This window comes from Thermobia domestica, chromosome 9 (assembly GCF_964235325.1).
Source record: "Thermobia domestica chromosome 9, izTheDome1.hap1.1, whole genome shotgun sequence".
Taxonomy (NCBI): Eukaryota; Metazoa; Arthropoda; class Insecta; order Zygentoma; family Lepismatidae; genus Thermobia; species Thermobia domestica.
The window spans coordinates 57951711-57971485 of NC_137462.1; the positions used below are offsets into that span (position 1 = coordinate 57951711).

The 19775-nt window shown below is 33.2% G+C and overlaps 1 protein-coding gene across 1 annotated transcript in view; it reads right to left on the reverse strand.

Moving 5' to 3' along the window:
- LOC145660823 (beta-glucuronidase-like) overlaps window positions 1-19539 on the reverse strand; it is a 46303-nt gene extending 26764 nt beyond the window's left edge. The window contains exons 1-2 of the mRNA XM_081726242.1: window positions 19406-19539; window positions 2685-2897 (exon numbers count right to left, since the gene is read on the reverse strand). Of these exons, the coding sequence (XP_081582368.1) occupies window positions 2685-2891 (207 nt within the window). The 5' untranslated portion in view covers window positions 2892-2897; window positions 19406-19539. The remainder of the gene's footprint in view (window positions 1-2684; window positions 2898-19405) is intronic.
- Between the last annotated feature and the right edge of the window lie 236 nt (window positions 19540-19775).

The following is a 19775-nucleotide window of genomic DNA, read 5'->3' on the forward strand; positions in this document are numbered from 1 at the left end:
TTACTGATTACTATTTTAAAGTCAATAATGGTAATCTTACCTGTCAGGTATTAAATTAGTGATCAGGCTTCATATGATGTTTGTCTTGTGTTATAACTTAGGAAATCGTGTACAAAATTGTTCAAAATTCTTTATATTAGATGCATAGGTTAATTTTACCTGATTTTTTAAGATAAGAATTATCCACAGTTATTTTGTAACCAATATTTTAAAATTTCCTTGATACATAGGATAAAACATATTTATCGAAATAAACCTTAGTACATCAATGTATAACAATGATATGTTATAAGATTACAGTACCCCTTAAGATGTTTGTAAGAAACTACTCTCACACTAGTATTTCAAACATGATAAAACGAAGAAATAGCTTTACTAATAACCTTAGTAACATAAAATAATTTAAGATTGATTTTAGTAACACGATTGCTTTTCCTATTGCCATAAGGCCTAAATTAATTATTTTTTGGAATTCAGGCTATGAGTTACCAGAATTGAGAACAAACATTGCTAGAAGCAACTACACAGCTTCCAACACTTCGTGATATTTAGAAATCGTCGAAATAGGATTTGAGGCGCTAAGTATCAAAGCCGCCAAATCCATTTTTTGCCGAAATTGAGTTATATATCGCTTGTTATATGTTTGATCTAAAGAAATACCATGGAAACAGAAATTTGTTTAAAAGTTTAATATTTCATACTAAAAAAACTAGTTCAAATATGGGACTTTGTATGCATGTATATGGAGCTTCACTGTACGTTTTGCGAGATTACTTGAAACTAAGTGAAATGGATGTGACAGGTTTTGATATTAGGCGCCTCATTTGTTAGTTTATTATTGATAAAATTGCTAATTTTCTTTCAATAGGCATTATAGTCGATCTCCAAGCTATATGAGTAATAGAGTTTAGATTTTAGATTATTCTGTAGGGGAAGACTTTCAATCACGTTGTAGGAAGTAATACTGCGAAAATAATGATAGCCTACGTTTACCATCATCGAAGATATTTCCTGCGGAAATTAAGTACCAGTAGGAGGGGATTTTTCCATCACGGCCATCATCGGAAATCATTACTATTTATAAGGACAGACCATAAATTGGGTTGTGTATTAAATATAAATGAAGTTACTGTGAAAGTTCTGATAAACAAAAATTAAATATTATTCGTAATGCTGGCTCTTTATTTTTAGTTTGTCAATAATTAATTTCCAGTTTAAAGAGAAAGCCACTACAGAGTCTTCTTCAGCAAGCAATTGTTTATAAATAGAAATGTAATTCGTTTCTGGTATGATTGTATCATGGGTCATGTTTTATAAACTCCTGAGTTAAGTAGTGTCGATGATAATGAAACCACGATTATTGTGAATACATGCGAAACTGATTAGACAAAAACAATATTAATAACTTTCATTGTATTTTTATTAACGATTGCATAGTACAAAGGGGCAGAGTACAGCATTTTAGCAAATAGTAAAAATATGTTTTATAATAATGTTAATTTTTATTGATTAATGTTCAGGTATAAGAAGATCAAATCTTTGGAATTTACACTGAATTTTTATTACAATAACTTCACATGTGGTAAATATACTTGAAGGAAAGAAATGTTAAGTTCACCAAGTATTTCCGAAGTTTTATCACGGTAGCTCATTATGATTATAATTAATCTGATTAGATAAAGGGAAAAATGAATAAAATATATCTTGGAAATCCTGAAGCAAAATTTTAAAAATAGCAATAATCATTTTTATAAAACAGAAAAATATATAAAAAATAGCTTTACAACAATATGATAATTAGTTTTAACTGCATACTATGCATAATTTAATTATTCCATTTAAATATCCGAACACGTCCTAAACAGATAATTTTAATGCTATTAGAACAACTATTATTTTCAAACGCCTTCGGCAACTGTCATCACATCATAACACACTTTTAGCAAAGTTTATTGCCTCCGTTGCACTGTAAAAGTGAAATGAAGGAAACATCCCATGACCGAACCTTATCTATGTTGAAAATTTATCGAGATCGGTCGAGTGGTTCAAGAGTTATTAAGCTTTATTTATTTTCATATATTTTCCCTCCTTCCCTCCCCCTCCCCGAAGATCTACTGTCAAAATGAAATGATAAAAAACTTCCCAGGTTTGAATGTCATATATGTTGAAAATTTGATTGAGATCGATCGGGTGGTTCAAAAGTTATTAACTCACGAACATAGTCACTTTTATTTTTATATTTATTGATTTTTGTACATCTCCTCCTCTACCCCCTTCCCTACGTTACTCCGCCAAAGTGAAATGACAAAAATCATGCCAGTCCCGAACCTCATCTACATTGAAAATTTGATCAAGATCGGTCGGGTGGTTCAAGAATTATTAAGTTTTATTCATTTTTTTCTATGTCTCCCTCCCTCCCTACTCAAAGTTTTACCGTCAACGTAAATGGCTAACAACATTGCCAGGCCAGAACGGCATCTACGTTGAAAAGTTGATTGAGATCGGTCGGGCGGTTCCAGAGATCAAGAGTCACAAACATAGTCACTTTCAATTTTATAATATAGATTTTAGTACTTGTTAAGTTGCATCGTAGATACAATTGCCTAAGGAATATTTCTCAGAATAGTTAGGATACTTCTGGAATATGTATTTTACTTTAGTTAATAAATAAGGGAAGAAAATACCTGTCTTAGGCTCTTACTGAACCATTGTTCACGGAAACCAATATCTTGGTCATATGTTGGAGAAACTCTAAAATTCCAAATTCCGTCCAGAGATTTAATCTGTCGTGTCTCTGATTCTTGAGGACTAAGTATTCCTTGTAGAGAAGCACATGAAGTAACACACAAAAAGCATATTACCAAAGTGAATGTTGATTGTTGTTGCTGCATTGCTATCTAAAAGTAGAAAGAGAAAAGCTAGTGTAACAAGAGTGTAACAAAATAATAGAAATATTTTATACAATTTTATTGTTTTATAATTTCATTACCCTACACAAATTTACATTGCTCCTGTAAGGGTATGTTTTGAAATCAGACTTACACTATGTTTTACCGATTCACTTTTTCTTCAAAACCTCCTCTTTTGTATACCTCATATGCTAGTAAAATGTTTTCCAGATATTCAAATTCTATATCTCAAAGTTACATTCTTCGAAGATGAACGCGATTGCATCAGGGTTGCCGAGCACAATATGCATATTACGTCCCCAGAAAGCAGAAAAGTACTAAGCGCCAAAATGCAAATTTCTCAGGAGATAAATAAAAACGAATGAAACACTAAATAATTCTAATTCTTTCTTTCTTCTAGAACTCAGTTTTTACTTCAGATCTTTCATAGTGTCTCCTGTCACTTGTTTCTTTTTTGCAGAACATTAATCATGAAATGGGCAGTCAGGATATTAACTTAGTTGAATATCAAGAAAAATGGCGCTTAGCATCTTTCTGCTTTCTGGGGATGATTACACAAGGTTAAAGGTCAAAATAAAGCTTTTTAGCATAATACAATGTAATACTTAATTACTTAATACACATTAACACAAGCTACTAGTTAGTGTTTTTTTTTTACTTTATAGTAATTTTCCACACCTTCATACTTAATGAGAGGTAAGTCCACCGCATGGAAGTTTCTACCTCACAAGGGTAAACTACCAGTTTCTTTCTTTTCTTTCTTTCTTTCTTTCTTTTCTTTTCTTTTTTTTTTTTTGAGAAAAATGTAATGACTTATACCTTATTGACGAGTTGTTAATGATAGGTAGATTTATGATTATAAGCAAAGTCGTTAGAGATAATTTTCGTAAACTTCTCATTTTTTATTTTCGACTTTCCAAGTAAACTACATCTATTTCGGGGGGTGGGAAGGGAGAAATAAAAGAAAAATCCTGAATCCTATCATAGAAAATATTATTCAAATTTTAATATTGAAATTTGGTTTGGGTACGTTGAATGGTCTTTCGCTATTTAAGTGTATATATTTCGCGAAGAGACAGACAGACATAATGAGAAATAACTTTTCTAGTACTTTGGTTTTATGAAACATGTAAACCTGTTAAAATTTCAAAATCGATTATTTCTTTATTTTTGTCGCTCGAAAGTTAAAAGAAAAGCAAGTAGAGACATATCACAAAAACCTAAAATCGTCCATGTTTGCGAAACTTCTATTGTCACAATTCGGCAGCTGTACAAATTAGTAATGCAGATACAATAAACTATTTCGCCTACCTTCAATTTCAGAGCTCGATAGGAATGGTGTTCTTCCCTCCAAGGTCCGTGAAGAAACCGTCTAAATTGTTCTGACATGTGTTATTACTAAAGCAGTATAATCTTTTAAGTTTGTCATTGGCGTTGTTCTAAAACACCTCCCTTTCGTTTATAACCTAGATTAAAAGCAGTGTTATTGAATAATTTATAGGTCTTCATTTTCTAAAAATGTTTAGTTTCTACAGAAGTTTAATTTGATTTTAACCTCCCACAATAAAATAAGATTCATAAATCTCCGATACCCGGTTGGTTTGAGTGCAGTTTATCGTCCCATCGAGACTCTACGACACACGACTCTACAACTTGACCGGAGATCTGAACTACATGAATTCCCACCGGTAATCGAACCCAGGTCTCTTTCCCCTCTACACAGAGAAAAATCCGTTCTCCGGACAGCGTTATGTTGTACAAATATACGGTAATCCTCTTGCTTACTATAGAAATCAATACGGAGCATACGCTATCCGTATGGTACATAGGCATACTGCTTTGGATGTTACATCATGCCGTCGCAGTAAGTCTGACATCTAACAGTTTTCCGTATATCACATGCATATACTTATGTTATCTTCGGCAGCTATATGTTATATACGTCCATTTGTATGTGAGATCCTGACCGCCTACATTGTTTCATACGGAAAGTACATATAGATGGAACACTTATACAGAAAGTATTATAAAACATGCGTTTTCAGTTATACATCTGCTGTACGTTAAGTCCAAAAAGTACAGGAATTACGCATGTAACCTATCTTTTAAAGTACGCCATCTACAGTTTTTTTCTCAGTTTACGCATGTAGTCCCAAGGGAGCTCCGTTGTCCGGTAACATGTCCCTGATTTTGTATGATTTTAAAGCAAAATCCGTATGTTCTGCGACTGAATTTCAAAAGTATCCCCGGATTCACTTAAAACAAAACAAAACAAAACAAAACAAAACAAAACAAACAAACAAAAAAAGATGCGCGTGTTCCCTGATTTAATCCCCGAGCAAGTAAGTTTGTTGTGGACAACATCTTGTTCATAAGTTTTCTCGGTATCCTATCCTTCCTTCCCACATGCTCGTTCTATCAACTATTCCTCATCTATTTCCTTTAACCTAACTGGTATAATTATAGGACATTCAATAATTAACTTCGTTAAAAAGAAAAATATTAGCAATGCTACAAAGTATATAGATTTCTTATCTATTTAATTTTTGATTCTGTGTCTGAGTTTCTTATTTTGCACAATTTTCGCATAAACATTTTAAATAATTCAAAACTTATTTGCTTATGAACTTTCAATGATACACAAATAAACACAATTTCATTTCTCAGGGTATTTTGGCATTATTGCTCAAATTGAACTTGGTACAATCCACTTACACCACTGTTTATAACATAGCCCTGTCTTTTATTTTCTTATTTTGAGAACTTGCGAATTATAAAAGGAAAAAAGTTTCTAACTGTTGGTTAGATTGGATTTGAGTTTAGTGAAACCTTCAGTAGCGAGGTTATATGTGACGTGAACCTATAGTTTCAACTGGAATCCGAACCACATGAGATTCCGCCGGAAAACGAACACGGTCGCTGTCTGTTCATAGTCTCTGAATCATGTCTATTCCTGATTATAAACACTCACTTACTTGACTAGACAATGCTAATAGGTATCACTGCGTGTTATTTAACACTTTTAGATTTTTGGTAACTTTTGTTACCATGGCGTACTATTGTTACCATGGCGTACTATTGTCTTTGAACGCTCATTTAGGTTCTGAAACAAGTATTTAAGCCGAGATTTTTATTGATCAAGTCACGTATGGACCAAAGAACACCCCAGATGCAGTTTGGAACCGTATGGTTCAATTGGCGGCGCCAAGTGGGAACGGAAGAGCGTGATTAAAAAAAAAAAAAAAGGCAAATTTTCTAAGCTTTTCTACGCCTTCAGTTTTCAAGATATAAGATTGAAACTTTGCATACGAATTGTGTGTATTTCTCAAATTTTTTGAGATCCATACGCAAAACTAGGGCCGGGCCCGAGGAGCGCTAGTGTTCCGAGAGGGAGGGTGATTTTTTTCAGAAAAAATCCGGTTTCTCGCAATTTTTCCGGTGCAAGTGTATGATACAGACATGTGAGAGGTTCCGTTTTAAATCACTTGTTATGCTGAAGAAAATGGTGTTGGAACCATGACTAGGCAAAATAGTTATGACGCAGTAAGTTTTTATATTATGTGCTATATATAAATATAGCGCCTAAATTCAGGCTTTCGACATTTTTTCCGTCCTTTGTTTTCAAGATACAGGATTGAAATTTTGCACACGTATTATGTACATAAGCATGTTTTTTTAATGTGTACGCAAGATCCCTACGTGAACCCAGGCCCGGGCCAGAGGGGCAAAGTGTTTTGGCGGAATTTCAAAAAAAAAAAAAAAAAATCCGAGTTTTTCCCGAATTTTCCAGTTTAGGTGCATGTTACAGACATGTAAGTGATACCGTTAGAAAGGGCTTGTTATGGTAAAGAAAATGGCATTTGACTCATGACTCTAGGTTAAATAGTAATCATGCAGTACATTTTTGAAGTATTATATATATACACGAAAAAATGGGTCATCTTGAGACTCTCCTTGGTCATCTTGAGAAATTTCTCCCGACCTTAGTTTCCAAGATACAAGATTAAAATTTTGCACACGTATTATGTACATAGCATCGCATTCTTTTTCTTAAAAAAAAAAAAACTCAGATCCCTACATGAACCCAGGCCCGAGCGAGAGAGGCGAAAAAATTTCAATTTTTTCGAAAAATCTTCCGGTCTTACCCGATTTTCCCGTTTCTGGTTTACATTGTTTTACCAATGACAAGCGGATGGTACCGTTGGAAAGTATGCTCTATCATAAAAAAACGAAGTATGAATCATGATCCAATGATAAATAGTAAGGAAGCAGTAGCTATTTGAGTGAAAGTCTAAAATTTACCTCAAAAAGTGGAAATCCAAAAAGGATTAATTACTTAATGGTTTAAATGAACAGAATATTGTGTATAAAAAGTCCTTCAATAATGGCTTAAACATGATATGGAGTTTGAGGTTGTTGATGGTCAAATTAACAAAAAAAAAGTCAAATATAAACAACTAAAGTTGTTAGTTAAGCATGACTTGAACCTATAGTAAACAGCGCATCGAGGGCATGGTGGAACAGCTAGTTATGGTAAGTTTGAGATTTCACAAACATAACCTTTCTCAGTTTTCAGTAATGTCACAATCTAACAAATTAATGACTTCCATGTTTATGTATTAATACCGTATACATAAATCTGTTGTGACTACACAGATACATATCCTTCCTATTTTTTTCCAAGAAGTTTGAACAATGTATGTTTGGATGTATCTCAACTCAATCCTGAGATGATTCGCCTGCTGTTCTCAGCTTAGTCTTAGTAGATTTTGTGTGCAGTTTTGGGAGCAACCTTAGAGCAGACAGAAGTAGTATAAAAATGAGGCTTCTGCGCCACTGACCCTCTACCCACTTTCTCAGTCCCGCCTGAAGCAGACAACGAATTTCCCAGTGCCGCCTGACACACTATGCCGGGGGACATATGGGGGATACGAGAAATCGAGCATCGTGAACCGTCAACCCACGGTCTTTTACGAACTCCATTTTAGGGGTGAATTTATTCCCTTTTATGACCACATTATAGGGGGTGTACTCGTTCTCTTTTATGACCTCCATGTGAGGGGTGAACTCGTTCCCTTTTATGAGCATATTTTTCAACCCTTATTTTAACATAGCAGAAATTACGAAAACCCAGCAGAACAGATAACACATAAGAGTACGTAACATAACAAGGGTGTATTCATTCCCTTTTATGACCTCCATTTTAGGGGTGACCTCGTTCTCTTTTATGAGCATATTTTTCAACCCTTATTAACACATAGCAGAAATTACACTGAGACTATGAACACACAACAGAACAGATAATACATAAGACTCGTTCCCTTTTATGACCTCCATTTTAGGGGTGTACTCGTTCTCTTTTATGAGCATATTTTTCAACCCCTATTTTAACATAGGAGATAACACATAAGATTACGAACACATAGAAGAGAAGATAACACATAACACTAGTAACACACAGCATAGCAGATAACATATAAGAGTACATAACATAACAAGGGTGTACTCGTTTCCAACCCCTATTTTAATTACGAAGAGAAGATAACAGATAAGAATATGAAACACACAGCAGAGCAGATAACATAACAAGGGTGTACTCGTTTTCAACCCCTATTTTAACATAGCAGAAATTACACTGAGACTATGAACACACAGCAAAGCAGATAACACACAGCACTATTTTAACATAGTAGGTAACATAATATTACGAACACATATAAGAGCAGAAGACTACATAAAATAGCAGGCCTCCATTTTAGGGGTGAACTCGTTCTCTTTTATGAGCATATTTTTCAACCCCTATTTTAACATAACAGAAATGACATAAGAATACGTAACTCATTCCAACCCTTATTTTAACATAACGAGCAAAGATTACTATCGAACACCCACGGTTTACAGATAATCATTTTAGAGGGTGCTTTGATGACCATTTTTTCCACCCCTAATGAAATTACATAGGAGAGCAGATAATACATAAGATTCGTTTCCTTTTACGACCTCCATTTTAGGGGTGTATTCATTCCCTTTTATGATTACTTTTTCAACCCCTATTTGAACATTTTAACATAGCAGAAATGACATAAGCATGTCCTCAAACTACTGACCATCGTGAACAAAGTTCAAACTCGAAAACGAAACAACATATCGAGGTGCTGTTTCCACATTTAGCAATTGGTCATCAAAAAAGTACTGACCATCAAGGTCAAAAATTAAAACTCGAAAACAGAGCCACATTTAGTAATTGGTCATCAGGTACTACATGTCCCAAAATTAGTGGCCATCGAGGTCAAAGGTCAACATACTTAAAACCTAATTACTCGAAAATGGATCCACATATTGAAGTGCTGTTTCCACATTTAGTAATTGGTCATCAGGTATCACAAGTTCCAAAATAGTGGCCATCGAGGTCAAAGGTCAACATACTTAAAACCTAATTACTCGAAAATGGATCCACATATTGAGGTGGTGTTTCCACATTTAGCAATTGGTCATCAGGTACTACAAGTTCCAAAATAGTGGCCATCGAGGTCAAAGGTCAACATACTTAAAACCAAATAACTCTTAAATGGATCCACATATTGTGGTGCTGTTTCCAAATCTAGAAACTGGTCATCAACTACTACAAGTTCCAAAATAGTGGCCATCGAGGTCAAAGGTCAACATACTTAAAACCAAATAACTCGAAAACGGAGCCAAATATCGAAGTGGTGTTTCCACATTTACCAAGAGGTCATCAACTAGTACAAGTTCCAAAATAATGACCATCGAGGTCAAAGGTCAAAATACTTAAAACCAAATAACTCGAAAATGGATCCACATATTGAGGTGGTGTTTCCACATTTAGTAATTGGTCATCAGGTACTACATGTCCCAAAATTAGTGGTCATCGAGGTCAAAGGTCACAATACTTAAAACCTAATAACTCGAAAACGGAGACACATATTGAGGTGCTGTTTCCATATTTAGTAATTGGTTACCAACTACTACAAGTTCCAAAATAGTGATCATCAAGGTCAAAGGTCAAACTCGTAAACGGAGCCAAATATTGAGGTGCTGTTTCCAAATCTAGTAATTGGTCATCAACTACTACAAGTTTCAAAAATAATGGTCATTGAGGTCAAAGGTCAAACTCGAAAACGGAGACACATATTGAGGTGCTGTTTCCAAATCTAGTAATAGATCATTAACTAGTACATGTTAAAAAGTACTGACCATCGAGGTTAAAGGTCAAAATACTGGTCATCAGGTGCTACAAGTTCCAAAATAATGACCATCGAGGTCAAAGGTCAAAATACTAAAAACCCAATAATTCAAAAACGGAGACACATATTGAGGTGCTGTTTCCAAATCTAGTAATTGGTCATCAACTACTACAAGTTTCAAAAATAATGGTCATTGAGGTCAAGGGTAAATCTCGTAAATGAAACCACATATTGAGATAACGTTTCCTCATTTAGTAAATTTGTGTGATTTATTCAATTTTGTACAAAGCAGAAAAAAAAGTGAAGAGGGAATAAATTTGAGTGGCTTATTTACTTTTGCATTAACAAGAAAGAAAGCAAAGATATGCCATATTAACTAGCTGAGAATTATATGTCATCTTGTATTATTTAAGCAAAACGAAGGGCTAAATTTGAGAAAGCGAACATGGACCATTTTACTCAAATTTGGATGGAGTATTTATCTTTGTATGAACCAGAAAAAAAATGAAGAAGGTTCAATATTTCTATATAATTTTGTACTACCCAAATAAACGAAATTTTATTTTTGTACCAATTACAAAATCAAAGAAGGGTCATTTTATACCTTTTTGTGCTATTTCAGTGGTCTATTTTATTTTTGTACCAATCAGAAGAAAAGCAAAGATATGCCATTTTAACTATTTAAACAAACGAAAAGATAAATTTGAATGACCTATTCAATTTTGTACCAACGAGAAATGCCATTTTGTACTACTCAAATAAAAAAAAAACCGAAGAAGGATCATTTTAACTAACTCAGACTTTTATACCATTTTGCACTACTCCAATAAAGGAAGGAATACCAACCAGAAAAAAAAGAAGTGAAGATTAGGTGGATTATTTTCTTTTGTACCAACTGGAAAAGAGAAGAAGAGCTACTTTAACTAGCTCATTATGTACTGTTTACACAAACGAAAATTGCCCTTTTTGTAACTTTTGAAATACTGAAATGTTCTATTTTTTGTATCAATCTGAAAAACTCGAAGAAGGACCATTTTAAGAAGTTCATAATTTCGATGTTCTACTTTTTTATACCAACGAGAAAAAATGAACTAGCTGAATATTTTATATCATACGAAAGAATAAATTTAAGTGACCTATTCAATTTTGTACCAACTGGAAAATAGAAGAAGAGCTACTTTAACTGGCTCAGAATTTGAGTGGTGTATTTAGTTTTGTACCAACCTAAGAAGAAGGGCGAAGAAGGACTATTTTATAATTTTACTACTCAAATAAACAATGGAGTATTTAGTTTTGTACCACCGAGAAAAACAAAGAAATTGCACCATTTTGGAGTATTCAAATAAACAAAAATCAATTAAACGAATTAATGCATTTGAGTGAGCTATATAATTTGAAAAACCGAAGCAGGATCATCTTATACCATTTTTTTTATTATTTCAACAAACAAAGGAAAAAGCAAAAAAAGGACCATTTTAAACTAGTCTAATAAACGAAGGTATAAATTTGTACGAACCAGAAAAAAGTGAAGAAGGTTAATTTTATACCTCTTGGTGCTATTCAAATAATCGAGGGAATAAATTTGGGTAGTCTATTTTATTTTTGTACTCATTCGAAAAAAAAGCGAAGAAGGACCATTTTATACATTTTTTACCATTCCTATTTCCTTTTGTTGCAACGAGAACCATTTATAAGAGGCTTAGATTTTTATGCCTTTTTTGTAATATTTCTACCAAACAGAAAAGAAGCTACCCAAACAAACAAAGGAATAAATTTGTAATAACCACAAAAAGCGAAGAAATGCCATTTTTCTTGACCATGTTCTAATATTTAAACAAACGAAGGGGTGAATTTGAGTGACCTATTCAATTTTGCACCAACGAGAAATATCTGCGTATTTTAAATCATTTTGTACTATTTAAATAAACAATCGGATAAATTTAACCGGCTCAGAAGTTCAATACTATTTTGTACTCTTGAGTGAGCTTTCCAATTTTGTAGCAAGAAGGACCATTTTTTTAAAAAAGTAACTCAGAATTTCATTTCATTTTGTAATACTCAAATTTGGATGGAGTGTTTAGTTTTGTACGAACCAGAAAAATTTGATTGGATTATTTCCTTATGTACCAACTGGAAAAATTGAAGGATCATTATTCAAATAAACGAAGGAATAGAGTATTTAGTTTTGTACCATCTAGAAAAAAAGAAGTGAAGTATGAATAAAATTTAGGTGGACTATTTTCTTATGTACCAACAAAAAAAGAGAAACCGAAGGAGGAATAAATTTGGGTGACCTATTCAGTTTTGTACTACTAAAATAAACGAAAGAAGAAAACGGAGAAGGGTCATTTTATTTAATTTTGTAGTACTCAAATATACAAAGGTATAAATCTGTGTAACCCATTTAGTTTTGTACTAAGCAGAAAATTTGTTGGCTTAAATAAAGAAAACTATTCAGATTTGCCGTCTTATTAAAAAGCGAATAAATTTCTGTTCTACCTTTTGTGCTCTACAAATAAACGAAGGAAAAGCAAAGAGAGACCATTTTTAACTAGCTTAGAATTTATGTGCATTTTGTAACGAAGAAACAAATTTGAGTGGTCATTTTAACTAATCCTGCTGCGAGTAGATCAATGTGGTATTATTGCCACTTTCATTTTCGAATACATACGGATTAAACCACTATGGCAAAAAAATACTACTTTCTTCTTATGCTTATTTGGAGCAGACTTAATAGGACCAACAATTAGAAACCCACTAGTACAGGGCGTCAATTCAGTAAAACTCGTTATGCTTTAGAAAAACAAATTCTTTCTTCTACGGTCTTCGGCATGCATTTTAGACCAAGAGCAGCAAGATTAATATTCGATACTTGGAAATTGACCCAATAAGCATCTGTTAACTTTATCCATATCCGTAAAATATTCTTTGGTGTGTAAAATTGGATCCACTCATCAGTATAGTAGTTAAAGATAATTGCTTCCAATCTCGTAATACCCTGTAAACGCTTGTCTGAACAATGAACCAAATTTGGCAAATAAATTTGTTGTAAATTTTAATGGAAGAATTACCTGTATTCTATCTAAGACAATTTACACCCACGGAATCATCGTTGTTCCAAATAGTGTTAATAGGCTTGTCCTTCCATTTAAAAATTAAAATACCTGCAAAATCATGTGTAATGTTCTGTTTGTAGATGTTCTGAAATTTTTCTATTGGTACATCTGCTAATTCCATCCTAGTACTTCTTACTTATATCTCCCAAATACTTTTGCACAATTTGTGGTACACCTCTTCCCCATTTAATTTAACCTTAAATCTGAGAAAGTAGATGGTATAAATGTGTTCGGAACATTGTCGCACAACGGCGGTGTAATTGTTATCGGGTAAGTTTTTTCTTTACCTAATAACTCTCTCAGAGATCATTATTGCTGGTAGACTAGAAATTGTACACTACAATACACCTTTAAAACTCTTGTGCAATGTAACCTATTTAAAAAGTTTTAATGTTCTTGTAAAACCTACTCTCATTCGAAAAATAAACTGCACTATTACAGATTATTATTATATTATAAACACAGTGCGATACCACTATTAATTGGAAATTCTTACACAATGTATCGTTCTTGTAATCGAAGTATAATGTAATACCACCTAAATTCTCTTAAGTCTACTTCAAATAAGCATAAGGAGAAAGTAGTATTTTTTGCCATAATGTATTATTCTGTATGTATAGCTTTATTGTGAGAGAAAAAAAACATTTGTTATTCTTTTTCACAAAGTTTCCAAATACTGCGAGGTCCAGCAGATACGTATCAGGAGATACCGAAAAAAGGCCAGTTTTAACGTGAGGCTAAGAAGTTTGTTTGTTGTATAAAAGGTGGTCATAAGAGTATGTTTTTAAAGTTATACTCCAATATGGATTTTGTTTTCACCCCTTCGTTTGTTTAAATATTAGAACATGGTCAAGAAAAATGGCATTTCTTCGCTTTTTGTGGTTATTACAAATTTATTCTTTGTTTGTTTGGGTAGCTTCTTTTCTGTTTGGTAGAAATATTACAAAAAAGGCATAAAAATCTAAGCCTCTTATAAATGGTTCTCGTTGCAACAAAAGGAAATAGGAATGGTAAAAAATGTATAAAATGGTCCTTCTTCGCTTTTTTTTCGAATGAGTACAAAAATAAAATAGACCACCCAAATTTATTCCCTCGATTATTTGAATAGCACCAAGAGGTATAAAATTAACCTTCTTCACTTTTTTCTGGTTCGTACAAATTTATACCTTCGTTTATTAGACTAGTTTAAAATGGTCCTTTTTTTGCTTTTTCCTTTGTTTGTTGAAATAATAAAAAAAATGGTATAAGATGATCCTGCTTCGGTTTTTCAAATTATATAGCTCACTCAAATGCATTAATTCGTTTAATTGATTTTTGTTTATTTGAATACTCCAAAATGGTGCAATTTCTTTGTTTTTCTCGGTGGTACAAAACTAAATACTCCATTGTTTATTTGAGTAGTAAAATTATAAAATAGTCCTTCTTCGCCCTTCTTCTTAGGTTGGTACAAAACTAAATACACCACTCAAATTCTGAGCCAGTTAAAGTAGCTCTTCTTCTATTTTCCAGTTGGTACAAAATTGAATAGGTCACTTAAATTTATTCTTTCGTATGATATAAAATATTCAGCTAGTTCATTTTTTCTCGTTGGTATAAAAAAGTAGAACATCGAAATTATGAACTTCTTAAAATGGTCCTTCTTCGAGTTTTTCAGATTGATACAAAAAATAGAACATTTCAGTATTTCAAAAGTTACAAAAAGGGCAATTTTCGTTTGTGTAAACAGTACATAATGAGCTAGTTAAAGTAGCTCTTCTTCTCTTTTCCAGTTGGTACAAAAGAAAATAATCCACCTAATCTTCACTTCTTTTTTTTCTGGTTGGTATTCCTTCCTTTATTGGAGTAGTGCAAAATGGTATAAAAGTCTGAGTTAGTTAAAATGATCTTCTTCGGTTTTTTTTTATTTGAGTAGTACAAAATGGCATTTCTCGTTGGTACAAAATTGAATAGGTCATTCAAATTTATCTTTTCGTTTGTTTAAATAGTTAAAATGGCATATCTTTGCTTTTCTTCTGATTGGTACAAAAATAAAATAGACTACTGAAATAGCACAAAAAGGTATAAAATGACCCTTCTTTGATTTTCTTGTAATTGGTACAAAAATAAAATTTCGTTTATTTGGGTAGTACAAAATTATATAGAAATATTGAACCTTCTTCATTTTTTTTCTGGTTCATACAAAGATAAATACTCCATCCAAATTTGAGTAAAATGGTCCATGTTCGCTTTCTCAAATTTAGCCCTTCGTTTTGCTTAAATAATACAAGATGACATATAATTCTCAGCTAGTTAATATGGCATATCTTTGCTTTCTTTCTTGTTAATGCAAAAGTAAATAAGCCACTCAAATTTATTCCCTCTTCACTTTTTTTTTCTGCTTTGTACAAAATTGAATAAATCACACAAATTTACTAAATGAGGAAACGTTATCTCAATATGTGGTTTCATTTACGAGATTTACCCTTGACCTCAATGACCATTATTTTTGAAACTTGTAGTAGTTGATGACCAATTACTAGATTTGGAAACAGCACCTCAATATGTGTCTCCGTTTTTGAATTATTGGGTTTTTAGTATTTTGACCTTTGACCTCGATGGTCATTATTTTGGAACTTGTAGCACCTGATGACCAGTATTTTGACCTTTAACCTCGATGGTCAGTACTTTTTAACATGTACTAGTTAATGATCTATTACTAGATTTGGAAACAGCACCTCAATATTTGGCTCCGTTTACGAGTTTGACCTTTGACCTTGATGATCACTATTTTGGAACTTGTAGTAGTTGGTAACCAATTACTAAATATGGAAACAGCACCTCAATATGTGTCTCCGTTTTCGAGTTATTAGGTTTTAAGTATTGTGACCTTTGACCTCGATGACCACTAATTTTGGGACATGTAGTACCTGATGACCAATTACTAAATGTGGAAACACCACCTCAATATGTGGATCCATTTTCGAGTTATTTGGTTTTAAGTATTTTGACCTTTGACCTCGATGGTCATTATTTTGGAACTTGTACTAGTTGATGACCTCTTGGTAAATGTGGAAACACCACTTCGATATTTGGCTCCGTTTTCGAGTTATTTGGTTTTAAGTATGTTGACCTTTGACCTCGATGGCCACTATTTTGGAACTTGTAGTAGTTGATGACCAGTTTCTAGATTTGGAAACAGCACCACAATATGTGGATCCATTTAAGAGTTATTTGGTTTTAAGTATGTTGACCTTTGACCTCGATGGCCACTATTTTGGAACTTGTAGTACCTGATGACCAATTGCTAAATGTGGAAACACCACCTCAATATGTGGATCCATTTTCGAGTAATTAGGTTTTAAGTATGTTGACCTTTGACCTCGATGGCCACTATTTTGGAACTTGTGGTACCTGATGACCAATTACTAAATGTGAAAACAGCACTTCAATATGTGGATCCATTTTCGAGTAATTAGGTTTTAAGTATGTTGACCTTTGACCTCGATGGCCACTAATTTTGGGACATGTAGTACCTGATGACCAATTACTAAATGTGGCTCTGTTTTCGAGTTTTAATTTTTGACCTTGATGGTCAGTACTTTTTTGATGACCAATTGCTAAATGTGGAAACAGCACCTCGATATGTTGTTTCGTTTTCGAGTTTGAACTTTGTTCACGATGGTCAGTAGTTTGAGGACATGCTTATGTCATTTCTGCTATGTTAAAATGTTCAAATAGGGGTTGAAAAAGTAATCATAAAAGGGAATGAATACACCCCTAAAATGGAGGTCGTAAAAGGAAACGAATCTTATGTATTATCTGCTCTCCTATGTAATTTCATTAGGGGTGGAAAAAATGGTCATCAAAGCACCCTCTAAAATGATTATCTGTAGACCGTGGGTGTTCGATTGTAATCTTTGCTCGTTATGTTAAAATAAGGGTTGGAATGAGTTACGTATTCTTATGTCATTTCTGTTATGTTAAAATAGGGGTTGAAAAATATGCTCATAAAAGAGAACGAGTTCACCCCTAAAATGGAGGCCTGCTATTTTATGTAGTCTTCTGCTCTTATATGTGTTCGTAATATTATGTTACCTACTATGTTAAAATAGTGCTGTGTGTTATCTGCTTTGCTGTGTGTTCATAGTCTCAGTGTAATTTCTGCTATGTTAAAATAGGGGTTGAAAACGAGTACACCCTTGTTATGTTATCTGCTCTGCTGTGTGTTTCATATTCTTATCTGTTATCTTCTCTTCGTAATTAAAATAGGGGTTGGAAACGAGTACACCCTTGTTATGTTATGTACTCTTATATGTTATCTGCTATGCTGTGTGTTACTAGTGTTATGTGTTATCTTCTCTTCTATGTGTTCGTAATCTTATGTGTTATCTCCTATGTTAAAATAGGGGTTGAAAAATATGCTCATAAAAGAGAACGAGGTCACCCCTAAAATGGAGGTCATAAAAGGGAATGAATACACCCTTGTTATGTTACGTACTCTTATGTGTTATCTGTTCTGCTGGGTTTTCGTAATTTCTGCTATGTTAAAATAAGGGTTGAAAAATATGCTCATAAAAGGGAACGAGTTCACCCCTCACATGGAGGTCATAAAAGAGAACGAGTACACCCCCTATAATGTGGTCATAAAAGGGAATAAATTCACCCCTAAAATGGAGGTCGTAAAAGACCGTGGGTTGACGGTTCACGATGCTCGATTTCTCGTATCCCCCATATGTCCCCCGGCATAGTGTGTCAGGCGGCACTGGGAAATTCGTTGTCTGCTTCAGGCGGGACTGAGAAAGTGGGTAGAGGGTCAGTGACGCAGAAGCCTCATTTTTATACTACTGACAGACATAAGATTTTCGACAACGAAGTTCAACATACTAATTGTTAACTTTTATCCTAACTCAATAGGCCTATATCACCTCTCATACTTATATTAAAGAAGGAAGTTACAAACTCGTATATAAAAACAGTGGTGTAAATAGAATTTTACCATCGAGAGAATAGCACCCAAACTTACATCGTTTCAGGACGCGTAGTACTTTCGTAAGTGTGTCTTAAGGTGGTACATGTTTAGTCGTGTATAATATTTTATTGAATGTCTGCTTAGGAACTCGGACGCCCCCTCCTTTCTATCAATGCATATCAATAAGTATTTTCAATTATTACAAACTTTTTTCGTTTAGATAAAATTATTTTATTGATGAATAAGTCTGTACACTATTAATAACGTATGCGTATTTTAAAGATACAAATTATGTCACTATATTTTGCTAGGATCCGTTTTTGTGAAGTTTAATTCGTAAATTTGAATCCTAAGCAAGGAGCCAATAACAATTCAGTGTTAAATTAGAGAAATAATGGATATATTAGAATATACAGAAAAGTTTGCATATCATATAAAAGTTGACATATACTACTATAATAGTTTTGTTTGGAGTGTTTCACTTCGAATGCTCTCTCGGTGATTCTATTACTTTCCCGAAACCTGTCACAATAGCAGTGGTTTATGCAATAAGAGAAAAATAGTACATAGTTTAATAATTGTTTGAGTATTAAATATGAAAGGAAAATTAAGAACTTCATTAAACTAAACGAATTATCTTTTACGACATAATGTTAATTATTTGATCGAGGAATTAAATAATCAGTAACGATGCCCTAATTGTTATGATATTTCGATTGTTGAACAGAATCTCAGTAAGATCAGTCTTAGATTGAGGATAGTGAAGGTGGATCGATAGCATTAGAGAACTCTAATTAATAGTAAGCAAATTATAGTTTGAATGTATGTAAAATTAAATTAAAACAATTTTTTAATAATAACTTGTATTATCAGCAATATACAGACCACTTGAATGTCAAGTGGTGTAACTTCAAGGTGGACACTTTTAGGAGAGAACTTTAAAGTTTAATATCTCACGCAAAGTGGAAATTTTTAGACGAGAACTTTAAAGTTTAATACCGCACGAAAACTTAAGGTTTGTTTTGTGATTGCAAACAAAAGCTTAATTATGCAAGTTTATTTTTGAATGCCGATATTGAAAAACATTCTTTTGATGCGATTTACACGTGATATTGAAGTTCAAAGTTCTCTCCTGGAAATTTTCCATTGTGTAGTTATACCACTTGGTATTCAAGCAGTACAAATATGAAATTTTCTTTTACGTAACAATAGTATAAATTATCTTACCTTCAGTACTGCTTCAGTAACAGAATTTGTATCAGATCGGCAAAACCTTGCGTTATATAAGTGGACAATTTAGATGGCAAAACAGATATTCTTGTCACAAGATTTAATACAACGAATTATAATGTTTTAGTCCTTATTTCTTTAGAAGAAGTATGACTTATTATCACAGGACTTCCACTGTTAGATAAATGTTAAGATGACATATATACTAAAAAACAAACTTACTCATAGTCGTGTGTTAAATATGTAAGAAGTCTCGTGGAAGTGTATTTAATGGTTATCACTACAACAATGATTGATTATGTTGACTTAGACAAGCATTCTAATAAGCAGAAGCAAATGAGTCTTCAAGGACATCGATATCCATTAG